The sequence below is a fragment of the Protomyctophum parallelum genome (genome assembly GCF_964188405.1).
Source record: "Protomyctophum parallelum genome assembly, chromosome: 11".
Classification (NCBI taxonomy): Eukaryota; Metazoa; Chordata; class Actinopteri; order Myctophiformes; family Myctophidae; genus Protomyctophum; species Protomyctophum parallelum.
This window is the reverse complement of record NC_139707.1, coordinates 1,990,729-2,016,622: the sequence shown is the minus strand read 5'-3', so window position 1 is coordinate 2,016,622 and position 25,894 is coordinate 1,990,729. Positions and strand designations below refer to the sequence as shown.

The 25,894-nt window shown below is 43.3% G+C and overlaps 1 protein-coding gene across 1 annotated transcript in view; it reads left to right on the top strand.

Annotated features, from left to right (window-relative positions):
- slc39a10 (solute carrier family 39 member 10) overlaps nucleotides 1–25,894 on the top strand; it is an 83,452-nt gene that overhangs the window by 22,096 nt on the left and 35,462 nt on the right. The window contains exons 3-7 of the mRNA XM_083776048.1: nucleotides 335–412; nucleotides 5,647–5,843; nucleotides 7,344–8,116; nucleotides 9,289–9,783; nucleotides 12,103–12,283. Of these exons, the coding sequence (XP_083632174.1) occupies nucleotides 335–412; nucleotides 5,647–5,843; nucleotides 7,344–8,116; nucleotides 9,289–9,783; nucleotides 12,103–12,283 (1,724 nt within the window). The remainder of the gene's footprint in view (nucleotides 1–334; nucleotides 413–5,646; nucleotides 5,844–7,343; nucleotides 8,117–9,288; nucleotides 9,784–12,102; nucleotides 12,284–25,894) is intronic.

Below are 25,894 nucleotides of genomic sequence, written 5' to 3'. Positions count from 1 at the left end.
TGGTGTTAGCATCATGTTATGCTTTAGCTATTGAAAAATAGCAGATCTACAAGCTCATAGCGCGCCACCGAGTGGCGCGATACGAGCTTGTAGATCTGCTATTTTTGAAGAAATCGAAACAACGACTGACATTTTTTTTAGAATCTGATCTCAGGTCAGAATGGGTTAATCAGACCAGTGTGTGTCCAGTGGAAACCTCGTATGAAATCTGATCTCAGGTCAGAATGGGTTAAGTGTGTACACTGTAAGTGTGTGCCAATATTTACGAAAGGTTGGATTTGTTATGATATCAAATGTTATGATAAGCATTCATATCGAAATATCTTCTATCCAGGGTGCATATCTGTGAAGAGAAGAAGAAATCCCCTCACAGCGTCAGGATCGGGGGCCCAAGAAGGTGGAACGAATCACAGTAAGTCACATGACCACCTCCACCGCATTCTCATCATTTTACTCTTTTATATCGTCACATAACCCTAAGACCTGCATTAATTTCTACTTGCAAAAAATAGATTTCAACCTTACTACTACTTTGTACTACTAGGACTAAGACTAAAAAATATGTTAAAAAAAATAAAAAATAAAAGTTTGATGAAAAATGTATAATAATTATATAATAATATAATAAATTAATAATTTACATTTGGGGGATATCTTTCACAATAATGAATAAAACATGTTCTAGACATTCTAATGATCACAAAAAAACATATATTACAATTATTTTACCTACTTTTATTAGGGTAAAGGTCAAAAGTCTTAGGTTAAAAAATGTTCAAAATCGCACAGAGTCCAGGCATTTTTTATTTGTGTGAATTCCAGCCTCTGTGGGGGGGTATTTATATGCAAATATCATGACCAATGGCATTGAAATGGCATTGCAATGAACATCACTGATGACGTTTAGGTGAAAAAAGAACAGAAAAAAAAAAGAAGAAATTAGTAATTAAATAAAATTGTTGCTAAAAAGCAACGCTGGGTCTTAGAGGGATAACTGGAGAGAAAGGCTATCATGTCACTTCATCATAGTTTTACAGTTGACTCCTAATCCTATACACATTTCTATTCCCTATTAATATTTTCTTTTACTCTTTAACTGTTCAAATTGAAGTGCTATTGTGGGCTCGGCACTGTCAATCCTGATTGTAACTAGTGACAGTATACGACGTTGTGATGATTGTGTGGAATAACTTTAGGTTGTTTGTTACATCACTTACAAACATGACACACACAGACACACTTGTATTTGTGTCTTTTTTTTAATTTTTTTGCTACCTCTGGTCTGTACAAGTGCAGTGGCCTTGTGTTAATAGTGTCTGCCCTGAAACTGGGAGGTCGTGGCCCGCCCCGGGGTTCAGTCCCTGGCCAAGGCATACAGAAGACAGCCTATACCCCAATTTTCCCCTGCTTGGCCTTCAGCATCAACAGTTGGATTGGGTGTAAGGATCCCTGCGACACACTGTACTACAGTAGCGTTATGTCCAGGGCGATGTCAAGCTGCCTCACGCTATGGGAACAGGAGAGAGGATCCCGACCTGCTCTATGAGCCATATGGCTTGAGAAGCATTGATTCCCACGGCTCCTTACTTATGCTCTGTACAGCACTTTGGTTTGTGCTGAGAGAGTTGTTTTTAAAAGTGTTGATGTCGATACATTTGACTTTGACTCCAATTGAAACACCCATACCTTTTTTTCTTTTTTACAATGGGAGTGACTGGATTATTTTATGGCATTTGTTTCATTGTTATTTCCCTTGGTCTGGTCTTGTGTTGCAAAGACTTGAGTTGACAGTATAGTCTCTCCTGACATGCATGTGAATGCTATTGAGGTTGCTGATTAGCAGAAATGGATATTAAAATAATATATATTTTTTTTCGTGAATGGAAATTACAGATGACCACTTCCCGTGCATAACCTTTACAATGCAGAATTGCAGACTGTGACATTTTAAGATTGTGGAAGAGTTGTCTGGCTTTAGACTAGTATACAGTACAGCATATGTCAGCTAATATATATTTTATTTAGCATAGTTATTTCTTGAGGCATTTATTTAATTGACATGTGAGTGTTGAGCAACATCATTTTTACTGGGTTGCTTATGTTCTGCAGTAAACAAGTCGCAATTTCACTCGTCATATTGTGTTAATTTACCTTTTTAACAAGATTATTGTTTACTTAATCCTTAAATATTACATGTGCTCCGTTACAGATTCGCTTGTCTCCCTCTAATTTCATATTTAGGGTGACCACACCATGTTGTGTTGTTGTTTGCAGGAGGCGGGTGTGTGTGTGTGTGTGTGTGTGTGTGTGTGTGTGTGTGTGTGTGTGTGTGTGTGCACTCTTAAAATAGGTCCCGGTCTTGCCCCATCCTATCTCTCTCTCTCTCTCTGCGTGGGTTCATAGGTCATCGGTGCCTCGTGTTTATAAACAGTGTCTTATTGGCAGCAGTGAAGTCGGCTTGTATGTCTGTGCCTAGAGCCAGAAACACCATCACACACACACACACACACACACACACACACACACACAACTCCTATTCTATCCAACTCAATTTCACACACCGCTCGCTCAAAGGAAAGGAAGGCACACGCACCAGTAAGTAGCCTTGTTCTCAATTTTCCACGGATTGTTTTAATTTTGAATTTGAAGCCTCGTTATACATTTCAACTTGCATGTCATTGATTTTATTGGACAGGGTTCTGAAGTACCTTAAAAGTTGTTTTTTTTGGTGAGGATTCTGTGTTGTCTATTTTTTTTTTTTTTTTTAAGTTTGTTTACGGGTCCATTTGGTTCCATTCGTACACCCTCAGGATTGCAGTGTAACTATGTATGGTAATGTTGCTTTCTTTGATGTTGTGAACTGACGTAGCGAGGTAGCTCTGTGCACCCTGACGTGGCCCACATGAGGAAGTGCATAGTAAGCTAATAGTTAGCTGCTGATAAGCTCTGATCTCGTCTGTAGCGTTATCTATCAAGTCACACACACACACACTGGGCCTCTGTAACCTGTTCCACCTGCAAAGCGGTTAACACGTTACTCAGTAGTTCTTCACTGATACCGAATCTTCTGCATAGTCAGCATTTAAAGAGAGAAAAATAACTCTCCAGAGCATAATCTACCTTAAATGGATTTTTTTGGAGGTGATTTGGATTCGTATTTTGTGGTAAAAGAAAGATTGTTGTCTTACTGCAAAACATATTTTATTGCTCTCTACACTGTGCTATATTGATTGCCTGTGTCATCACCCTTTTAAAACAATTTCGTTAGGCTCTTGTGCAATAATATTACTTGTTCACTGTTCACTTGGAATCTCTGTGCTCAGAAAGCCGGTTCTTGCTGACTTTTCTTTCACCGGCCCCCCTGTTGCCTTTCGCCGTTGTTAACACCTAACCAGCATGTGTGCAATCTGTGGTTAACGGCTTGCTTTGACACCTGTGGGGAGCAGTGCCTCTATTTCTTTGCCTTTTTTTGTTTTCGACATTAGTTGGGTTTGTGTGAAACCTCTATCTGCTGCGATGACCATTCAAGTCTCCGGTGACACATGTACGTACAGTACAGCACAACCAGCTCACTAACAAGCTGGCTGCATCGGAGAGGAGTGTGCGCTCATTAGATGTCCAGCACGCGTAGGCGTAGGCGAAGGGGTACTGCTGAAGCCCTCCGCTCCCAGTTACAGTCCAACTGGATACCCCTGGTGGGCAATTTGTGAGAGAGAGGCTGTGTGGTCATCTGTCTCTCACCCTCTACCTCACCCTCTACCTCACCCTCACCCTCTCTCTCTCTCTCTCTCTCTCTATGCACTCTCTCTATGCACAAAAAAAAGATTTCTTCAGTGGTGGAAAAAGTACTCAATTGTTTTACTTAAGTAAAAGTACCAATACTGCAATTTAGAACTATTCCTTTACAAGTAAAAGTACGGAATTGAAAATGTACTTGAGTAAAAGTGCAAATGTATCGGCATCAAAATGTACTTAAAGTACTAAAAGTAAAAGTACTCATATTGCAGAATGTCCCACTTCACAAGTTCAAAATGTGTACAAAGTCTATTGAAAATAGCCGATCTACAAGCGCATTGTGAGCTTGTAGATCGGCTATTTTCAAATGGCCAAAATGTATTGGGTTGAAGTGGTTAATGTATGTTTTCTAATCAAAATTAAAATCGCCAAAGTAACTAAAGTTTTCAAATAATTGTAGTGGAGTAAAAGTACAAATGCTGGCTCTGAGATGTAGTGGAGTAGAAGTAAAAGTACTGGAAATTGGAAATACTCAAGTAAAGCACAAATACCTCAAAATTGTACTTAAGTACAGTACTTAAGTAAAAGTACTTAGTTACTTTCCACCACTGGTTACTATTCAGTAGTCTTCCCACTCCCTCCCTCCGTCTCTGACCCAAAGCCCCCACAGGCTCCACTGGAGACCTTATGAGGATCATTTGACTGGAATGATGATATCGCTGCTTCCGGCTTTTTTCTTTTTATTTGGTTGGTTGGTGGGGGAAAAGAAACAAGCAATTAGTTTCATGTTTCTCAGTGGAGAGTTTATTTTGTTCCTGGGAGCTCATTATTTGTCCAATCGTTATCTATATCAAAGTTGTTGCTGGGAGCTACATGTGGGTGCGGTGCTATGAATAATATTGTGTTATGTATTACATTATATTATGAGCCTGTAGCCTATAAAAGGTCTATTGTTTTCTGCCATGCACTGTCCCTTGGCAGTACAGGTCCTGATTTTTCTTTTTACGCAAGTGTCAGGATGAACTGTGTTGCAGTGTAAATGTTTTTTTTTATCATAATTAAATTTTTACTTGGAGCTCAGTTGGACTGATACTGTACTTTACTGTCTTTATTATACATTAACCCATTCTGAACGGGAACCCATTTTGGTGTTAGCACTATGTTGTGCTTTAGCTATTGAAAAATAGCAGATCTACAAGCTCTTAGCGCGCCACCGAGTGGTGCGCTACGAGCTTGTAGGTCTGCTATTTTTGAAAAATCGGAAGAACGACTGACATAGAAACATAGCTTTTTCAGAGAACTGTCATTTTCAAACATACATTTTTAGAATCTGATCTCAGGTCAGAATGGGTTAATTACTCAAGGTAAGACTCATTCCCACAGCATGAAGACGTAAAACATTTTGACATGTTATCTGTCCCCCTTCCTCCCTGTCCCCCTGAGTGACATGTTATCTGTCCCCCTTCCTCCCTGTCCCCCTGAGTGACATGTTATCTGTCCCCCTTCCTCCCTGTCCCCCTGAGTGACATGTTATCTGTCCCCCTTCCTCCCTGTCCCCCTGAGTGACATGTTATCCGTCCCCCTTCCTCCCTGTCCCCCTGAGTGACATGTTATCCGTCCCCCTTCCTCCCTGTCCCCCTGAGTGACATGTTATCTGTCCCCCTTCCTCCCTGTCCCCCTGAGTGACATGTTATCTGTCCCCCTTCCTCCCTGTCCCCCTGAGTGACATGTTATCCGTCCCCCTTCCTCCCTGTCCCCCTGAGTGACATGTTATCTGTCCCCCTTCCTCCCTGTCCCCCTGAGTGACATGTTATCTGTCCCCCTTCCTCCCTGTCCCCCTGAGTGACATGTTATCTGTCCCCCTTCCTCCCTGTCCCCCTGAGTGACATGTTATCTGTGCCCCTTCCACAGGGGACCAGCGAGTGAGGGGACAATGCGAGTCCACGTGCACACCAAGTTCTGCTTCCTGTGCGTGCTCACCTTCCTGTTCCATCAGTGCAGCCACTGCCATGGCGAAGAAGGTCACCACCACGACCACCAACACCAACACACCCACGACGACCGGCAGATCTCACAGGCGCCATATTTAGGGGCCACTCCGTCCCAAGGTTAGAATAGTTTCATTGTCTCCACCAGGCCGAAGGCATGGGGGGAGAGTATGTTTTGCACTCCGTCCGTCCGTCCGTCCGTCCGTCCGTCCATGTGTGTGTGTGTCCGTGTGTGTGTCCGTGTGTGTGTCCGTGAGCAGCTAATCTCGGCCACCGTTAACCCGGTCTATGCCAAATTTTGCACACACACTCCCTGGATGCCAACGATGAACCTCTGCCCCAAACTTTCCAGAACGGCCTGTTATAGCGCCACCAGGAGGCCGCTTTGTGCAAAACAAGTTTTTTCACAGTACACCTACAGATTTTGTCCAAACATCACGCAAATTGGTACACAGTCTCTCTAGAGCCATTCAACGAAACGGGTCTTTCAGATTTCTCACACTCCATCCTGATTGGTTAAGATTGGCTTCCAAAGTTCACAGGAGTGCTCAGTTTCAAACAAAATGCTGCAAATCATGAACACATCGCGTGATTTTTTACTTTTGTTGCCCTTTTATCCAACCACCAGATGAAGGCAAGCTGCAATGTCCTACATTCCTATCCTGGTGGAGACCTGTGCCCAGAAGGGCACTTTTTCTAGTTATTATTATTATTATTATTAGTTAGTTGAGATTGTTTTTAGTGTTCTTCATACTTCATACTTTGTTATTTGTCAGCAGGATTCAAATGGTTAGCGTAAGAAGGCATAATTTTGTGTAATAAAACCTCAACAAAAGATGCCATTAAAATATATTGTTGGTAACAAGAAAAACTGTTACCAACTGTTTTCCCCCTTTTTTATATATAGTTTTTATTTAGTTCAGATAACATTTTTTTTTCTTTCTCTTTTTTGGCTAACTATAATAAATAAAAAAATCGATTTTTTTTACAAATGTACCTGTGCATGCAATGCATTATGGCCTGGCTTTCTGCATAGTGCATTTACTACCAGCTAAGCTAAGCCTGCCAATTGTATTTATTTTACACCTGTTTTAATACTAATGTATTGTTCTGGTATTGAGTGAGAAGAGATTTTGTAACTTTTGTACTGGTTCAAATTTGTGCAAGCTAAATGAATGAGACATGTTCTTACTCTTGGATTTAACCTTTGTGTGTTTAAATCATTCAGTTGATAAAACCTTTTGCAATTATACAAGCTTTTTACTAAATGTACTCTGCTTCCATGCCAGAAGACTGGAGTAGATCATGCTAAAATTCAATTTAATTGTTTTTAACCCATTCTGACCGGGCACCCATTTTGGTGTTGGCATCATGTCGTGCTTTAGCTATTGAAAAATAGCAGATCTACAAGTTCGTATCGCGCCACCGAGTGGCGCGATACGAGCTTGTAGGTCTGCTATTTTTTGAAAAATCGAAGAGCGACTGACATTTTTAGAATCTGATCTCGGGTCAGAATGGGTTCATCAGGACCAGTGTGTGTGTCCGGCGGAAACCTGGTATGAATCTGATCTCAGGTCAGAATGGGCTAATAATAACCTTTTGCTCCGTCCATCCCCACAGGGTCCGAGAGCCCCTCGCCGGGCGACACCGCCGCCCCTCTCCTGGAGGAAGAGCAGCGCTTCTACATCCAGCAGCTGTTCAGCCGCTACGGCCAGAAGGACACGCTGGACTTCCAGGGCTTCCAGCGCCTGCTGGGCAGCCTGGGCCTGGGCGAGCTGAAGGTGGTGGGCATGGAGCACGAGGAGCTGGGCCACGACCACGTGGCCCACCTGGACGTGCTGGAGGTGCAGGAGGGCCTGCACTCGCACATGCCCACCCACGACGACGGCGGCGGCGGCGGGCACAAGCACTCGCACGGCGTCGGCAAGGCCGCGTCGTCGTCGCAGGGCCTGGACGACCACCCACCACACACCCACCACCATCACACAGAACAGAGACCCACAGAGCAGTCCCCTCCTCCTCCGCCTGGCGGTGGCAGTGCTCCGAGGATGGACCACGACCATAAACACGAGAATGACTATAACCACGACCACGATCATGAAAACGGTCACGGGGGGCGTGATGATGAAGGAGAACACAGCCGTGACCACGATGAGACGAAGAAGGTCCAGGAAAATGAACACAAACATGCTCACGACGAGCAAGACAATGAACACAGACATGCTCACGAGCAAGACAATGATCACAGACGCCATCACCATGACCACCATGGTGGTCATCACGAGCACGGACACGAAAACGATCACGATGGCAAACGGTCGCAGAGCGTAGACGTTCCTGCCGTCCGCCAGGAGCAGCCGCCGCCGTCATCGGCTCAGTTGGAGCCCTCACAGGTAGGCCTGCGTCTATTGATTATTTTCAATATAGCAATAATTATATCAATTACTTTTGAAATTCATTGAATACAATTTTTTTTTATCTTTATTTACTGTAACACTTTACAATAACGACCTTTTATAAAGCATTTATAAACATTTATAAGCAGTTTGTAGATGAGTAACAATCATGAACAGATGTTTGTTGACATCCGTAAATGTTTACCTAAACATTTATAACTATGTGAATAGTTTACTACTTACTAATACCTTACTAATAACGTATACATGATGTTTAAACACAGTTATAAATGTTTAGGTAAACATTTACGGATGTCAACAATGATTGTTCATGATTATTACTCATCTACAAACATCTATACATGTTTATAAATAACAGGTCGTTATTGTTATTGTTATTTACATATATCAACAAATCGATTAACCTCTTAATCCTTACCACTTAATTTATTTATTTTCTTAGTCAACAAAAGTCGTGGAAAACGTCCCATCTAGCTCACAGCATGGCCCATCGTGGCACATTGGAAGCTCGTAGATCAGCTACGTGTATTTTCAGATTTTATTTTCTTAATTCTTTCTTTTTTTTTATCCCACGATTTTTGTAATCCATTTTTTCACCCAGTGTCAATTTTCTAATGTAATCCTGGGATATACCAACCCGGGGAGAGCAACGGACTATCCCCATACTTCCTTGTATGCATGAGGAGTTCTTGACAATTTACAATTTACAATTTAGGCATTTATCAGACGCTCTTAATCCAGAGCGACTTACATTTAAGCAAGAACAAAAGCATGGGAATACATCACATAAAAGCATTTATCATGAAACATGCGTAAGCTAAGAAAGTAACAGTGGAATATCTATATAATGAAACTATACATACACTATACATATAAACTATATATATATATACTACTATGCTATACATATGTACTATGGCGTGCTGTGACTATATACAATACAATTATAGTGCTGTCTACATAACATGCTATAAGTCTGTGTCAAATGCTATCTAAGCCAACAGAAATGCTATCTAAGGGGTTAGGGTTAGGGTTAGGGTTAGGGGGGAGTTTCCCTGGTTGGATGTAGCAAGTGAATAGTATAAATGTGTGGATTCTCAAAATTTAATTATGTTTTAAATGATCGATTATGATGATTATTATCACAGGAGCAGCCGACAGAGAGCTCAGCAGCAGCGGTCGTCGTCCAGTCGTCGTCACTCGTCTCTGAGGTCTCCGCTGCCGCCCCGACCGCCGCCGCCCCCGCAGACGGCATGAGGCCCAAGAGGCCAGGACGCAAGCCGGCTAGGGGTCAGGGAAAGGTCAGGGAACGGGGGCGAAACAAGACGGCCGTGCCCGTCTCGCCCCCGCCGCCCACAGCGGAGCACGAGCTGAAACACGAGCACGACCACGACAACGACCACGAACAGACTCACGAGCCTCACGACCACAGCCACGATGGCAGCCATTCCCATAAGAAAAAGCGGGAGGCACCCGCCGTGCCAACCGAGCAGAATCGCGAACAGAATCACGGCGATGATGATCAGGACCACGGTCATTCCCGTAAGAAAAAGAGGGAGGCGCCGAGTGGGAATGTGAAGCCGACCGTGCCAGCTCTGCCAGGGCATTCAGTCGGAATCTTTCACCCTCACCAGCACGAGGAGGTACAACTAACTAACATCTACGGTGTTTCTTTATCAGAATGCAAGAAGCTACGGGACAAGGAGTTATCGAGCAGGGATTGTTATGAAAGGGTGCTATTGGATGTACTGTATGCATTGATTGATTGATTGATTGAAATATTTATTAACAGTTTGTAGAATTTACAGTACATTTTAAGCACAAACTCAATACAAAGACTGTTAACTGTGAGTGGACGACCCAATTAAGCATTACACTTGTTTACAACAGGGTCCACATTGTTCTATTCATCAAAACATTTAGAGACATACAAACATTTAGAGACATACAAATAGACATTTCTATGTAGCTAAAGAACAGAACAGGAATTCATCATATAGGAAGCAAAAAAGGGAAAATATACATTATACAGTGAGGGGAAATGGGGGGGGGGGGGGGGGTGGGGTGGGGTGGGGGGATTCAGATTTTACAGAGGCCAGTTTTGAATTGCAGCCATCCGTAGGTGCCCTTTGAGAGCGGTTTTGAAGGAGTCAAGGGATTCACATGTCTTAATGACTGTTGGTAGGGCGTTCCACATTTTGGTGGCATAGGAGCGAAAATAATTTAGTCCCTTGTTTGTGCCGAATCGAAATCGAAATGCACACAGCAGTATGATTATTATGTATTGGAATGCCTTTAACCAGAGAAATGACCTGAAGTAGCAGTTCCATAAATAAGGTTACTAGTCGATAAACTGCCTAATAATAATTGGCTCCCAATCAGAGTTATTCTGGTTCAATATGGCGGAAGCTGCGTGCATAAACGGAAACATACAGAATATAGGGCCATGTTTAGACTGATAATTAGACATGGGCCCCCATTGATTATGTTTTTGTATTTGGGGATGGGGCGTAAATTAGCCTGAGCTAACGTGTTAGGTTTCTGGTCTAGAGGGGCGGGTCGCGGCTCAGATTTGCGCACGCCCTGATTGGATCTCATCGATCTGTCCGTCACCCCTGGCCCCCTCCTCTCCCCCCTAGTGCAGCGCTATACGTCACATAATTTGGAGCGACGCCCACCCGGAAGGGTTGACTCCCACTTTTAGACCAGAGCGGCCAATCAATGCGTTCCTCCAGGCTTTACATTTTTGCACCAACAAAAATGAAAGCCTGGTACCGAGGCTACCAATTATTGAACTTAATGGAGGTTGAAACCTCAAGTTCTCTCCAAACCACATACATGCTATATTAACTTTTCTATTATAAAAATGAAAAGGGTAAGCCTTGCAAGCAGATTTGCCAGAAATCCTTCCATTTCCACTGGCATATACAAGCGGTGCTGCTACATCCAAGCCTCCACCCCACCCCGTGCTAAAGTCACTATTTGCTATCAAACTAGATTTTACGGAAACCGAGTAGACACAAAATAATAAAATATAGTTTGTTACTTGCCAGAGTGTCTGGGTAGAGTAGATAAACACCAACCACAATTACCTCTCTGCCTGAATCTATCATTCTCCCCCAGGGGGGTCTTTTAATGGTTATATTTTTCGAGTTAAAGGATGGGTAATGATTGTGCCCTTAAGCAAGACACTTTAACCCATTCTGACCGGGCACCCATTTTGGTGTTGGCATCATGTTATGCTTTAGCTATTGAAAAATAGCAGATCTACAAGCTCATATCGCGCCACCGAGTGGCGCGATATGAGCTTGTAGGTCTGCTATTTTTGAAAAATCGAAGAACGACTGACACAGAAACATAGCTTTTTCAGAAAACTGTCATTTTCAAACACATTTTTAGAATCTGATCTCAGGTCAGAATGGGTTAATCCCTAATTTCTCCAGCAGAGCTACGTACTCTGGGGCAGCTCCGAAAGGGTTCAGTGCAGTAAAACTAATTTGTACCCCGCTCCAACCGTGACTAAAGTCTCTCCTCCTCACCCGCTTCAAATGTTATCAACCGATATTCACCAGTAGGTTACTACACTGGACACAGTCCAGCCAGCAGGCTCGCCTGGAGCCTATACTGCATGTATTCTCCGCTTCGATTAGGAAACACAGGAGTGGAATTACTGTCGCTGAACTGATAACATTTTATGACTGATATGAGGTTATAGGGGACATACAGGCCAGTTAACCCATTCTGAACGGGCACCCATTTTGGTGTCGGCATCATGTTATGCTTTAGCTATTGAAAAATAGCAGATCTACAAGCTCATATCGCGCCACCGAGTGGCGCGATACGAGCTTGTAGGTCTGCTATTTTTTGAAAAATCGAAGAACGACTGACATTTTTTTAGAATCTGATCTCAGGTCAGCATGGGTTAAGAAGTAAACCTACTGGTTTGATTTTCCCTCCTGCAGTGTCTGAACCTGACCCAGCTCCTCTCCTACTACGGCCTGAGCCCCGACTCGCTCATCTCCCCTGAGGAGTTCACCTTCCTGTGTCCGGCTCTGCTCTACCAGATCGACATGAGGGTCTGCATCCACCACTACCACCAGGTGGTGGACGTGGAGGAGGAGGCCCTGGAGCACGTCAACCCCGGTAAGAGACGGCCGCCGCCGCCGCGCCCGCCATGTTTACACCACCGTTTTGCTCCTGCTTTGAGGACCCTAGCCTCGGTACCAGGCTTTCATTTTTGTTGGTGCAAAAATGTAAAGCCTGGAGGAACGCATTGGCCGCTCTGGTCTAAATGTAAAGCCTGGAGGAACGCATTGGCCGCTCTGGTCTAAAAGTGGGAGTCAACCCTTCCGGGTGGGCGTCGCTCCAAATGATGTGACGTAGCGCTGCACTAGGGGGGAGAGGAGGGGCCGGGGGTGACGGACAGATCGATGAGATCCAATCAGGGTGCGCGTTTTTCTGAGCCGCGACCCTCCCATCTAGGCCAGAAATGTCTAGCGTTAGCTCAGGCTATGAGGACCCCAACCCTCGAAAAGGGGCTTATCCTCTAGACTAGTCTAGTGCACTGGGACCCATTTGTGTGGGACACATTTTTATGGGTCCCTTAATTTTTTTCGTTTCCTACATTTTGTTTTAAATTATTATTTCAAAACATTCCCCAAAAAGCAAATTTCATTCATGAATTCAGAACAAATTCAATTAGATTTTTTCAGTAATTTCCTGAAAAGATTAAGGAAAAATATAAGAAATTCCATAAATTAGAAAACACAAATGTTTAAGAAGTAGTGAAAATAGCTAATCTACAAGCCTCACGACGTGGCACGAAGTGATGTGTTGTGAGCTTGTAGATCTGCTAGTTTTAGTAGTTTGGGGTCCCGGACAAACATCTAATTTCTCAGGGTTTTCACCGGCTAAAGGTTTGAGAACCACTAATAATAATAATAATAATAAAACTTTATTTGTATAGCACCTTTCATGACATGAAATGCAGCTCAAAGTGCTTTACAGAACAATGGAGAATAAAAGAAAAGCAAGGCAACGACATTAAAAAACAAGCAGTAATGCAATACAGTGAGGACATGAATAACAAAAAATAAAAAATAAATTATCAATTAAAAGCAATGTTGTAGAAGTGGGTCTTGAGCTGAGCTTTAAAAATGTCTACAGAGGCTGCCTGACGAAGGTACAGTGGGAGCTTGTTCCATGCCGACGGCCCGTAGAAGCAAAAAGCTGCTTCCCCGGATTTTTTAGTTGCCATTTCTTTAGGCAAAGCGAGCAGGCCAGCAGTGGAAGACCTTAGGGGGGGGGGGGCGGTTTGGGACATATTTAGGTAGGTAGGAAGGTGCGAGACCATTGAGAGCTTTATAGACAAGTAAAATAATTTTAAAATCAATCCTAAAAACAACCGGAAGCCAGGATGGAAAGTAACCCTTTGCGTTAACCTTGACAACGTTGCTGTTTTACCACGTGTTTCTTTTCCTCCTTTCCAATTGGCCTCCGCGTCCCCCGCGGGTCCACGACCAATGGTCACTAATGCCGGGGTGTCGCCCGGCTCTATTGACACCTCGTCTGAGCTCATCAGTGATGTGACCGCCGTAGAGCTTGTATTTGCACAATGGATCAAGTCACAGGCTTGTTTAGACCCTTTAGTAAACAATCACTGTGGGATACAATCACAGAAGCTGTCAACATGGTTGAAGTTAAAAGGTTGCTACCACTCAATTCACACCTTTTGCTTTTTGGACTCGAGTCAATAGGGTACTTACCGTTGGTCCGATTGACTACCTACCCCAAACCCTCACCCTCACCATAACCGCGAGCATGGGGCAGCACACCTAAACCTAACCCCAAACCCTCACCCTAACCATAACCGCGAGCACGGGGCAGCACACCTAAACCTAACCCCCAACCCTATCCCTAGTTGGATCAATGCTCCGTCGAACCAATGATATGTCGGACCAAAGTGTGCTCCCCGAGTCAATATGCATGAACATAAATAATAGTGAGAAAAGCACCTTTTGTATACAGCAAGTGAAGTGCTAGGTATTTAATAATAAACCTGTATTAACCACTTAAAACTCTCTCTAGACATTTTGTAGTCAGACCAGCATCTGTTCAGCGCTTTGTGTTCACATGTGGCGTTTATACAGTATCTGCTTGTCGAGAGTTATTGTATATTTTCAACTAGGGCATTTGGTGGATTCACAGCCTGAGAAGAATGCACATTAAAATCACACAAACATAGGCAATGCATATACGAGACATTTTTCTACCGGCATGAAAAGATATGCAGCAGACAAACAAACAACAAACTCTCTGTAATAACATGGAAACCACAGTATCAACCCTCCTAAGCCATTGATTGCCTAACTTAACCCTTGGCCTACAATTAACGGAAAAAACTGAATTAATCGAAAAATCTAAACCTCCCGTTAACGGAAAAAACGGAATGACAATCAATATCAGTTATCGCGGGGTCAAAAGAGCAAAAATTAATATTTTTTCGCTAATATCACTAATGTTGGATGTAATTTACCAAAAGACGGCCGAAATCCGCGTGATCGTGCGCTATCGTGCACGCGCGCCGTCTCTATGTGCGTCGCTGTAAAAAATGTGATATTTTGCGATCTTTTGGGGTTGATTTGAGGTTAATTTGACTTAGTTATGAAAAATATAGCATTAGCTTAGCAATCCGGACCAGCCAAGCTATTGACTAGGGTCAAAATACTACAGGATGTTGTTGATTGTTGAACCGGAAGTGACTTAGGAAGATCCGTCTATTTTAGCCAAAATCAGCATAATGGTGCTTTCCCGCCATCTGGTGGCGATTCGAGAGAATACATTTGCAATGAAAGAAAAAAGAAAAAACATCTCTTCAATCCACCAGATCTTTCTTGTATGTTAAAACAATGAATTAAAAATATGCCAATTTGTTACCCAAACAAAAAAATTGGGACTGGCAGTCCAAGGGTTAATGCCATAAAAGATTCACAACCTAATGCCCTCCTGAAGGGAGCTTTGTGAGTCAGAGATGACAATAATTGTAAAATGATAAATGGTGCATTTAATGTAGTGAAAAAGCGCTTTAGACTGTGCACTACATTCACACATTTCACACATGCCGACGGCAGAGGAAACCATGCAAGGCGCCAACCTGCACTTTGGGAGCAGTTAGGGGATCAGGGACTCACGGACACATCGGACTGAACTGGGAATCGTCCGATTCCCAAGTGGACGATTCTCTACCTCCTGAGCCACTGCCTGAGCCTCTGTCTGAGCTAAAATCTTGATTTTATGGTGGTAATAATTGCACTGTAAAATCTTCAGTGTTGATTTATCCATTTGTGACCAAGAGAGTTACAAATCTCCCATTTGTACACTTTAAAGAAGTTCATGAACATGAGGATTTTAACATGTCCTGTTGAATTCTTTCGTGTGGTTGTTGGTGCAGAAGCGCAGGCAGAACTCCCAGAGCTGGGACGACACAGATCAGCACACAATACTCACAATTACATTTCAAACTGTCCCAGGGAAACGGAAGATACTTGAGCCCTGAAAAGTGCTGCTATTTGCCTTTTTTTAAAGTAAGATGAGAATGCAATCAAGATGGCCCAAACCTCGGTGTTATTGGCCATTGTTGGTTACCAATTTCATGCCTGCTGCGTCCTCCCCCCATCCCCATCCCCAACACCGATGCATCATTAACTTTTATAGACGGGATGGAGAAACCACAGCCTTGTAATGGCCCTGAGATTGCAAAATGACATGCTTGTGATGGTCGTGCACCAGTCGTAAGGTCAGGAAAGTAGCTGCCCCCCCTCCCCCCTCCCTCATGAGTTTTATTACAGTCCCTCTGTTTAGCTGCGTCTGTGCCAAAAGCTGTACAAGAACAAGTCTCATGATCTGGTTGGTGGTGCTGTTAAAGATTGCCTTTGAACCATCTCACATCAAGCACACCGTCGTCAACATAATCATAAAAATAAAACCCTAGACTATAAGTCATCAAGGAGCAACAGAATGTAAACAAGAAATCACACCTGTGTGAAGTGAGGGGCGCTACTATATTAACACATTCTGACCTGAGATCAGATTCATACGAGGTTTCCACTAGACACACACTGGTCTGATTAACCCATTCTGACCTGAGATCAGATTCTAAAAATGTCAGTCGTTCTTCGATTTAAAAAAAATAGCAGACCTACAAGCTCGTATCGCGCCACTCGGTGGCGCGCTATGAGCTTGTAGATCTGCTATTTTTCAATAGCTAAAGCATACCATGATGCTAACACCAAAATGGGTTCCCGTTCAGAATGGGTTAAAGTCTAACTCATGTTGAATAGGTGACGTAATGGTGATGTAAAACCAACGGTGCGAACACAAACATTAAACGCCATTAACAATAAAGAGACAATATGACGTGAATGACACATTATGACGTAAATCTTCCCTTCATTGGCAATTTGTGTACAAAACAAACATTGAACTAAATGTGTGTATTGGAGGGGCTAGCGCCCCTCAAAGGTAACACCCGGTAACACAACATCCAATAAAACATTAATACACTTCATGAATTAATTATTTGTCAACTTATGTCTTTTAACCATGCTACAATGTTTTAAAAAACCTCATTCTTTCACCATGATCATGTAAGATGACAACTGAATTCATTTGATCTACATTGGCCTTTCATTGTCAATGGCATTTAACCCATTCTGACCGGGCACCCATTTTGGTGTCAGCATCATGTTATGCTTTATCTATTGAAAAATAGCAGATCTACAAGCTCATATCGCGCCACCGAGTGGCGCGATACGAGCTTGTAGGTCTGCTATTTTTAGAAAAATCGAACGGCTGACATTTTTAGAATCTGATCTCAGGTCAGAATGGGTTAATCAGACCAGTGTGTGTCCAGTGGAAACCTCGTATGAATCTGATCTCAGGTTAGAATGGGTTAATGTTTGTGTTGCCACAAAGTTACGTAATTTCAGGCAAATATGACGTAAATTCTCCTCTCATTGTCAATGAGAGGCAAATGTGAGACGTGACGGGACGTAAAGCTGTATATAGGGTATATTTGAGGGGCTGGCACCGCTCAAAAGTCACACCCGTGTGAAGTGAGGGGCGCCCTTATCATCATGCATCATCTCATTCCGGCCAATCACAATTTGTATCCTCACCTTCGTCTTAGAATTGGACAGGATGACTTAGATCAGGGGTGGGCGACTTTAACGATGGCGAGGGCCAATATATTTCCACACTCACTCCAGAGGGGCCACAGTGCATGTTACTGTCGTAGCAAAAATAGCTGATCTTTTGAGCTTGTAGATCGGCTATTTTTGCTATATTTGAATTGAAAACCTGAATAATTTTTTGCTATTTTTTAAATTGGAATCCTGAAAAGTAACCTTTTTATTGAATTTCAAACTTTCTGAACTGTTAACATAACTATACATTGGACACAAAAAGACAATAACATTATAGTAATTTAATACTAGTCATGAAGTAATTAAAGCAGGTTTGGAATTGTAAACAGCTGAAATCAATACTATAATCAGTATTCTGATTAACATGATGAGGGCCACATTAAGTGAAGGTGGGGGCCGCATGTGGCCCCTGGGCCGCCAGTTACGCCAGGGCTCCACTGGGCGCGTTGCGTCACGCGTGCGTGCGTCAAAAAACGAACCGGTTCAATTTTATGGTGACGGAGACGCGACGCAACGCGGGCAGTGGAGCCACCCTCCATTGATTAAAAGGGCACATTCCCGACGCTGACGGAGACGCGACACAGACGCGACGCAGACGCGCCGCAGACGCGCCCAGTGGAGCCCTGGCGTTAGCCCACCCCTGACTTAGATCACAAGTTATTAATGTTTTAACATTTTAGTTGTTGGCTAAACGGCCAGGGAACATTTTCGATGTCACTGTTTGTTGTGCAACAACCGAGGATTGCGCAACAAGCGCTCCTACAGTAGGCCGTAGAGCGATCCCATGACGTCTACGACGTCATGGGCCCTTAAACTGTTCAAAACACAACCATAAAACCTTTTATTTTATCATAATGTTGTTGTTGTTTTTACAGTATATTCCTCCCGGGGAGGATTTGCTGAGCACATACAGTACTGTGCTTCATAATCATACAGCAGCACACATTCACACTTTCTGGCTCTAGCTAGCTAATGAGACAACTTCCTTTCAAGATATGCTGTCAGAAGAAATAAACAAAGGAGAAGTTTTGTTTCCTATTTTGAAAATGTTGTCTTGTGATCTTCTGGACCAAAGCCCACTTCCTATGAGTGGGGTCTTTGAGGGACATTCCACGGCGTCGTCCCCAGCAAAAGTTGTTTGTATATCATCAAATCCAATTGCTTTAAAACATAGGTGTGTGTATATATATATAATAATAATAATACAAAAATTATATATATATATATATATATCTATATATATAATTGGCCAAATTGTCAAATAATAAAATTGTCGTTGTGAGCACAAGATTCCTCCCCTGGAGTCTGCAGTGGAGGCCCAAAGGCAGCATGTAAAGTGTGCGTTAGTAATTGTCTTGACAGACAGACCCATCTAGCCAATCAGTGTAACAGAAAGCTGACGTCGCCACACAGTGCGCTATAGTCTGCTCCTCATGCATGAAAGACACCATGCCACGCTAAAAACACGCTAAAGACACGCTAAAGACACGATGCCGCGCTAAAACACGCTAAAGACACGATGCCGCGCTAAAAACACGCAAAAGACACCATGCCACGCTAAAAACACGCTAAAGACACCATGCCACGCTAAAAACACGCAAAAGACACCATGCCACGCTAAAAACACGCTAAAGACACCATGCCACGCTAAAAACACGCTAAAGACACATGCCACGCTAAAAACACGCTAAAGACACGCTAAAGACACGATGCCACGCTAAAAACAACAAGGTCTGATTTAGTATCTACTTCATGCGTGAGCTAGATATGTTGGATATATGTCCGTCTATATCTGAAATAACTGCTGTTCTTATTGCTTCTGCGTAAACTATTAAACTTTGCGTTGACGGCAGCCATTGTGGTTTTGAAAGTACTGCAGCATGAATGTTACGTCGCCATATACACATGAACCAATCGGAGGCGAGTGGGAACCAACGCTCTAAGCTAATAGTTAGCACTGCTCACCAAATCTGTTGTCATGATGAGAAGCATCATCTTTCATTAGGTATTATGTTACCACAGCAACGAGATCGTTCTAACCTGGAAGACCTAAGGCCCATTCTACAAAACAGTTGCTGTATCAGTGGTGCAAGGCAGTCCAAAGTTATTTACATAAAACGTTAATCATTCATACAGAAATACAAAATTAACACATTATAAAAGAACGGAATAAAAGAGTAAAATGACAGTGCAGAAAAGATTGTTTTAAAATTATATCAAAAGGCAGCAGCAAACTAACGTGTGTTTTTTGTTGCTTTGCAGACCTGCGGTTTTCTGTGTGTTTGTGCCACATATGTTGTGCATACTACAAACACTTTATCCACATTTACTTCTGATTCTGGGGGAACAGAAAGATAGCAGACATGACCTGAGAGAGAGATCTGGATGGTTTATGATATCGTACACGATCAGAAATGTGAGAAAATGTATTCCTCACACTGTCAAAGAGGCCTCTGTTTTCCCTCTGAAGATCAATGTCCACAGGGGTTGGTCTCGACCTGTTCACTTCATATAAAATAGAATATTACAGCCTTCCTGTATTCTTCTATCCCTCCTAATCATGTCTAGTGGCAATGGCTTGGTGATCCTTTCTCAAAGTATCGATTATCCTTTTTTTTTTATGCTTTATGCTTCACAGCACATCCCTAAATTGATAGCGTTCAAATAGAAAAGCCACAAACGGGAAGGGAGGTTATATTGGCGAATTGAAAGGTGTCGGGTACAGATGAGCATGTCACTGCATACCAAACAGCAAGGACCGCTCTAGGGCCTCCTGAGGTCCTGCAGGTTTATGAGGATTTACTGTGAAATCAATGTTCTAAAGTTAACGAATGCCTGGTCATGAAATGCTCATAAAACTATAAAAGTCAAAGGGCTTTGCTACAAACAACAATATAAAAGCCTGGTTTCAGTATTAGGTGAAAAAAATTACAAGCTATACAATTGGCATTAAACTAAAGTCAGCATTTTCCTTGAGATTTATGTGCGTGTGTGTGTACTCTTTGGCCCATACGGTGTGGAGCAAACAACCATCCACAATAGATCAACATCGGCCGCCTGGTTACAGCTAACTGGCTAGCATTACACTTAAGGTGGCCTTACACTAGCACCACACACTACAGGATAATCGGGCACGATTATTTTATCTGATTATTTTATGCAGCACACACTACACGGTTTAAAAACTCGGGCGCAGCGCACCCAAGGATTCTCGGCCCCGAGGGAGTGGAGAGGAGAGGAGAGGGAGAGGGAGAGGTGAGGGGGAGAGGAGAGGAGAGGAGAGGAGAGGAGAGGAGGGGAGAGGGAGAGGTGAGGGGGAGAGGAGAGGAGAGGAGAGGAGGGGAGGGGAGAGGAGGGGAGGGGAGAGGAGAGGAGAGGAGAGGAGAGGAGAGGAGAGGAGAGGAGAGGAGAGGAATTCATTTAGACTGGAGAGGAGAGGAGAGGAATTCATTTAGACTGGAGAGGAGAGGAGAGCGGAGGAGAGGAGAGGAGAGGAGAGGAGAGGAGAGGAGAGGAGAGGGGACGAGGAGAGGGGGGTTGCGGGGCAGAGCAAATATCAAACATTCTTGATGTTGATCGGGCCAAGCAGATGGGAGGGATTACGATTGGATCTTTTATAGTACACTCACACTAGACGATCATTTATCCCCGAGAATCGCTACCGATTGAGTCGGGCACCCCCGAGCGTCAAAAACGCCTGATTATCGGCTAGTGTACGGCCACCTTTACTGTATACCTGGCATTATACCTGACACCTTTTACCACATCAACCATGACGTCCCTATTCTGGGGCCAACAAGTGCCACAAATAGCAGATCTATAAGCTTATAATGCCTGGCGTTGCGACGTGTTATGATCTTTTAGATCTGCCGTTTTAAACCTTTTTAGAACAATGTATGCCACAAATGAAATGGAAATAACAATGTTTTTCTCTATTGTCATATGAACACCAATTATGTGTTCTTCCTGTAAAACAAAATATACCCTGTGCTTAACTGCTTATAGGCTTGAATCAACCAATAACATCCACCCATCAATCTATGAGATATAGTTTTGTTAAAATAAGTGTTAAACTAGAAAAAGTGCCCTTCTGGGCACAGGTCTTCACCAGGATAGGAATGTAGGACATTGCAGCTTGCCTTCATCTGGTGGTTGGATAAAAGGGCAACAAAAGTAAATTAGAGGTAAAAACACTTTTCGGCCAGTTATAGCGCCACCTTGAGGCTGAGTTGAAATTGTTCATGTGGCATTTCTTCCTCTGCCTAGTGGGAATGTGCGTGCACACTTTCACGGAAATCACGCGATGTGTTCATGATTTGCAGCATTTTGTTTGAAACTGAGCACTCCTGTGAACTTTGGAAGCCAATCTTAACCAATCAGGATGAGAAAGGTCTGAGAAATCTGAAAGACCCGTTTAGTTGAATGGCTCTAGAGAGACTGTGTACCAATTTGCGACAAAATCTGTAGGTGTACTGTGCAAAAACTTGTTTTGCACAAAGCGGCCTCCTGGTGGCGCTATAACAGGCCGTTCTGGAAAGTTTGGGGCAGAGGTTCATCGTTGGCATCCAGGGAGTGTGTGTGCAAAATTTGGCATCGACCGGGTTAACGGTGGCCGAGATTAGCTGCTCACGGACACACGGACGGACGGACGGACACACACGGACGGACGGACGTAGTGCAAAACATACTCTCCAAGTATAGTCTGATGGTTATCATTGCAGTATAGAGTGTTTGTATAGGAGTACCCCTCCAAGAGAAAAAGTTAAATTGGAAGTGATTAGCAGATAAAATGGAACTGGAAACACTGTCAAATTGAAGCTGATTTTCTGTTACTCAAAGAAATATCACTTGCACTGCATTCCTCTCAACGTTATGTCCCGCCTGCTTATCCTCACTCTACTAAAATGTCATGTTAAGGAAGTTAGGTGCCATTTTATGTGGACGTTAAACCCATTTCCACACTACAGACTCTTGTATCGTCATTTTAAGGCATCTTAACTTTCACATTGCATTTTGTTTTCAGCTCCAGTTTAGAGCATTTCCTTTCATTGTTTTTCATTCCGTAAGTGTGTGCCCCATTAGTCCAAACTAACCAAATGAATACCAAAGCACATGGTGGTGAGGTCTTGTGTGGGACTGAATGCCTCTTAGAGTTGCGCTTATTAAAAATAAAAAGACGTCTAGAAAGTTTTCCCACTAAAGAACTGAATAATGCTGTCAGACAGAGCATGTGTTAACCCATTCTGACCGGGCACCCATTTTGGTGTCGGCATCATGTTATGCTTTAGCTATTGAAAAATAGCAGATCTACAAGCTCATATCGCGCCACCGAGTGGCGCGATACGAGCTTGTAGGTCTGCTATTTTTGAAAAAAATCGAAGAACGACTGACATTTTTTAGAATCTGATCTCAGGTCAGAATGGGTTAATCAGACCAGTGTGTGTCCCAGTGGAAACCTTCGTATGAATCTGATCTCAGGTCAGAATGGGTTAAAGTTACAGGTCGAGAATGGAGGACGTCCCCGACAGTACCCTCCCTGTTAAATCTGTAATTATTACACACACTCGCACTCCAGAGACGGCCACAACACGTTCAGATCTGGGAGCAGTTCAGTGCGAACACTGAAAGAAATCTGATGACATTGTGGATGCTGGCATATAGGAGCCAAAAGGGCAGCGGTGACTCCTCATTAACCCATTCTGAACGGGCACCCATTTTGGTGTCAGCATCATGTTATGCTTTAGCTATTGAAAAATAGCAGATCTACAAGCTCATATCGCGCCACCGAGTGGCGCGATACGAGCTTGTAGGTCTGCTATTTTTGAAAAGTCGTGAAAGTGTGGTGCGAATCTTTGAAAATATATTTCAGAGCGAACATTTTAAACAAAAAGATTGGCTTCTTGGGGGGGGGGGGGGTCCCTGGAACTACATATTTTGAGATGGGGGGGGTCCGTGGCCCAATAGAGATAATTCTGGGGGTCCTTGACATGAAAAAGGTTCAGCACCACTGACATGGAAACATGGGGTTTTCTCCAAAATGTTAGGATTTAGAAGACTTTTTTTTTTAATCGACCTCAGTCCAAAATGGGTTAACGGAGAGCTGGAGGCGGTGGATGCCCTCCCACGACGCGCCACAGACAGACACAGCCACGCCAAGGCGGCGCTAACACTCATTTACCGCCCGCTGGTATCCTTGGGGGTCCTCTGGAAAAAAATGCATTCTGGGTTCTTTCTACTCTCCACGCCGCTCACACACCCCACCCCCACCCTCCTCAGTCCCCCGGCCTCCCCCTTGTCTCGTTTTTTTTTTGCGCCTTGCCAATTAGGAGAGCCTAAGCGACAACCGAGGGCCATTTTAGTTTTTTCTTCTTCTGAGCCATGGCTTGCAGGAGACTAGTAATTGGACAGAGGACACAGACCATCGGTTCTCCTCGGTTTTGCCTCTCCTTGTCCATTCCCTCTCAGCTGGAGTACCTACCCCTCCAACACCAAATATCCACTAGCCCATTCTGACCTGAGATCAGATTCATACGAGGTTTTCCACTGGACACACACTGGGTCTGATTAACCCATTCTGACCTGAGATCAGATTCTAAAAAAATCTCAGTCGCTCTTCGATTTTTTCAAAAATAGCAGACCTACAAGCTCGTATCGCGCCACTCGGTGGCGCGATATGAGCTTGTAGATCTGCTATTTTTAAATAGCTAAAAGCATAACATGATGCCGACACCAAAATGGGTGCCCGGTCAGAACGGGTTAAAGCCCGACCCGTGCCAGAGACAGAGGGGCCGTTTAGTTTACACTCATTTTGTCAAATTAAACGTTTTCTTATCAATTTGAAAAACGTAATAATAAAATAATAATCCCCCCCCCCCCCCCCCCCATCTTATTCACATTGATCCACTCTCTGGGGTCTTATGACGAGAGAACAGTGTCTTGTTCAGTGAAGTGGGCTAATTTAATTTAGATGGGTTTGGAAGAAAGGATCACGCTTTGACTACTGTTTGACTCCAGGGGTTGACGTGGGATAATGAGCATAGGTTCAGCCTGCTATTGACTATTCAGTATTTTAGCCGTGACGTGAGCGCCCCCTCCTGAGATACTTCCGGGTCCTACTTTTGTGTCCCCATGGAGTTATACTGTGACGCTCCGTCTGACTAAATCTGAGACGAAAACAACCACGAAAGTCTCATTTTACCGCTTTCCTTTCCTCGCAAAAAACAAAGCTGCGCTGCTCTCCAAAATCTGGCTGTGACAGGCCGTCTGCCCCACATGGAATACTATCGCCATTTTATTTTATTGTGTCAACTAAATCCTCATTAATGCAAACTAGATTCAACATACTCAAGCCTGCACACATTGTAAATATCCCCCGAAATATTTTACCGAGCAAATGGACTGTTGCCACCTTCAATAATAATGATAATAATAGTCTTTATTGTCGCCACATCATATATTTTTGTTGTCATGGACACTTGTACAAAACATTAATAATTCCACTCGAGTTGGAAGCATTAAGACCCATTTTAACCCTCTATGGCTTCCTTTCTGAAAAATAACGTCAATTTAAAAAGATTCACGCGTTTAGATATTCTATTTACAATGGGATGCGGACGGGAGCTGGTGCCACTTGGACCCGGACGTAACGTAGCACTACAAAATGACGTCGGACTTAAATACTGAATAGACCCAGATCTTACATCTCTGCATCGTTTTGAGGCAGACGTTTCAAAGATTGTTTACACTGGAGCAGGCGACAAACTACGAATTGGACGGCTTCAGAGACTAGTCATTGTGTCATGGTTTTTTGTAGCTCTTCCTTAAAGGAGAATTCCATGCTAGAATGCTTTCTTATCTTTCTTACCTTTCTTTGTAGTCGTTACGTCCCCACCAAAGAGGTCCAGGTGTTATTTTGTGCAAAAGCTCCTTATTGGCTATTTTCCCTACCATAAGCCCTCAATGAATTGCATTGCATTGAATGGGAATTGAATGGGGCTATGGGGTGTTGTGCTAGTTCGCTTATTTCCATCGAAAGAAGTAGTAAACTGTGCCGCTTGGGATATTATTTACATTATGAAGAGAGGATATATACAAAGAAATTATAATTTTGAGCGATGGAAATAAGCGAATTAGCATAACACCCCATAGCCCCATTCAATTCCCATTCAATTCAATGCAATTCATTGAGGGCTTATGGTAGGGGAAATAGCCAATAAGGAGCTTTTGCACAAAATAACACCTGGACCTCTTTGGTGGGGACGTAACGACTACAAAGAAAGGTAAGAAAGCCTTTTAGTATGGAATTCTCCTTTAATCGCGCAGAGCAAGCAATGTTCTGCCTTTAATACCCCAGAAGACCCCACTTAAATCCCTAGTTGGAAACGGGTTCACAGACACAGACCTTGTTGGTATATCCCGTGTGGACCCAGGCAGTAACGCCTACAGTAAACTTGGGTTTATCTGGATTGGTACTTCAGTGCTGCTCCAGAACCGCACTAAATGTACTATAGGCTACAGTAAAGATGTTTGCATGGAGAAAAAAAACTAACGG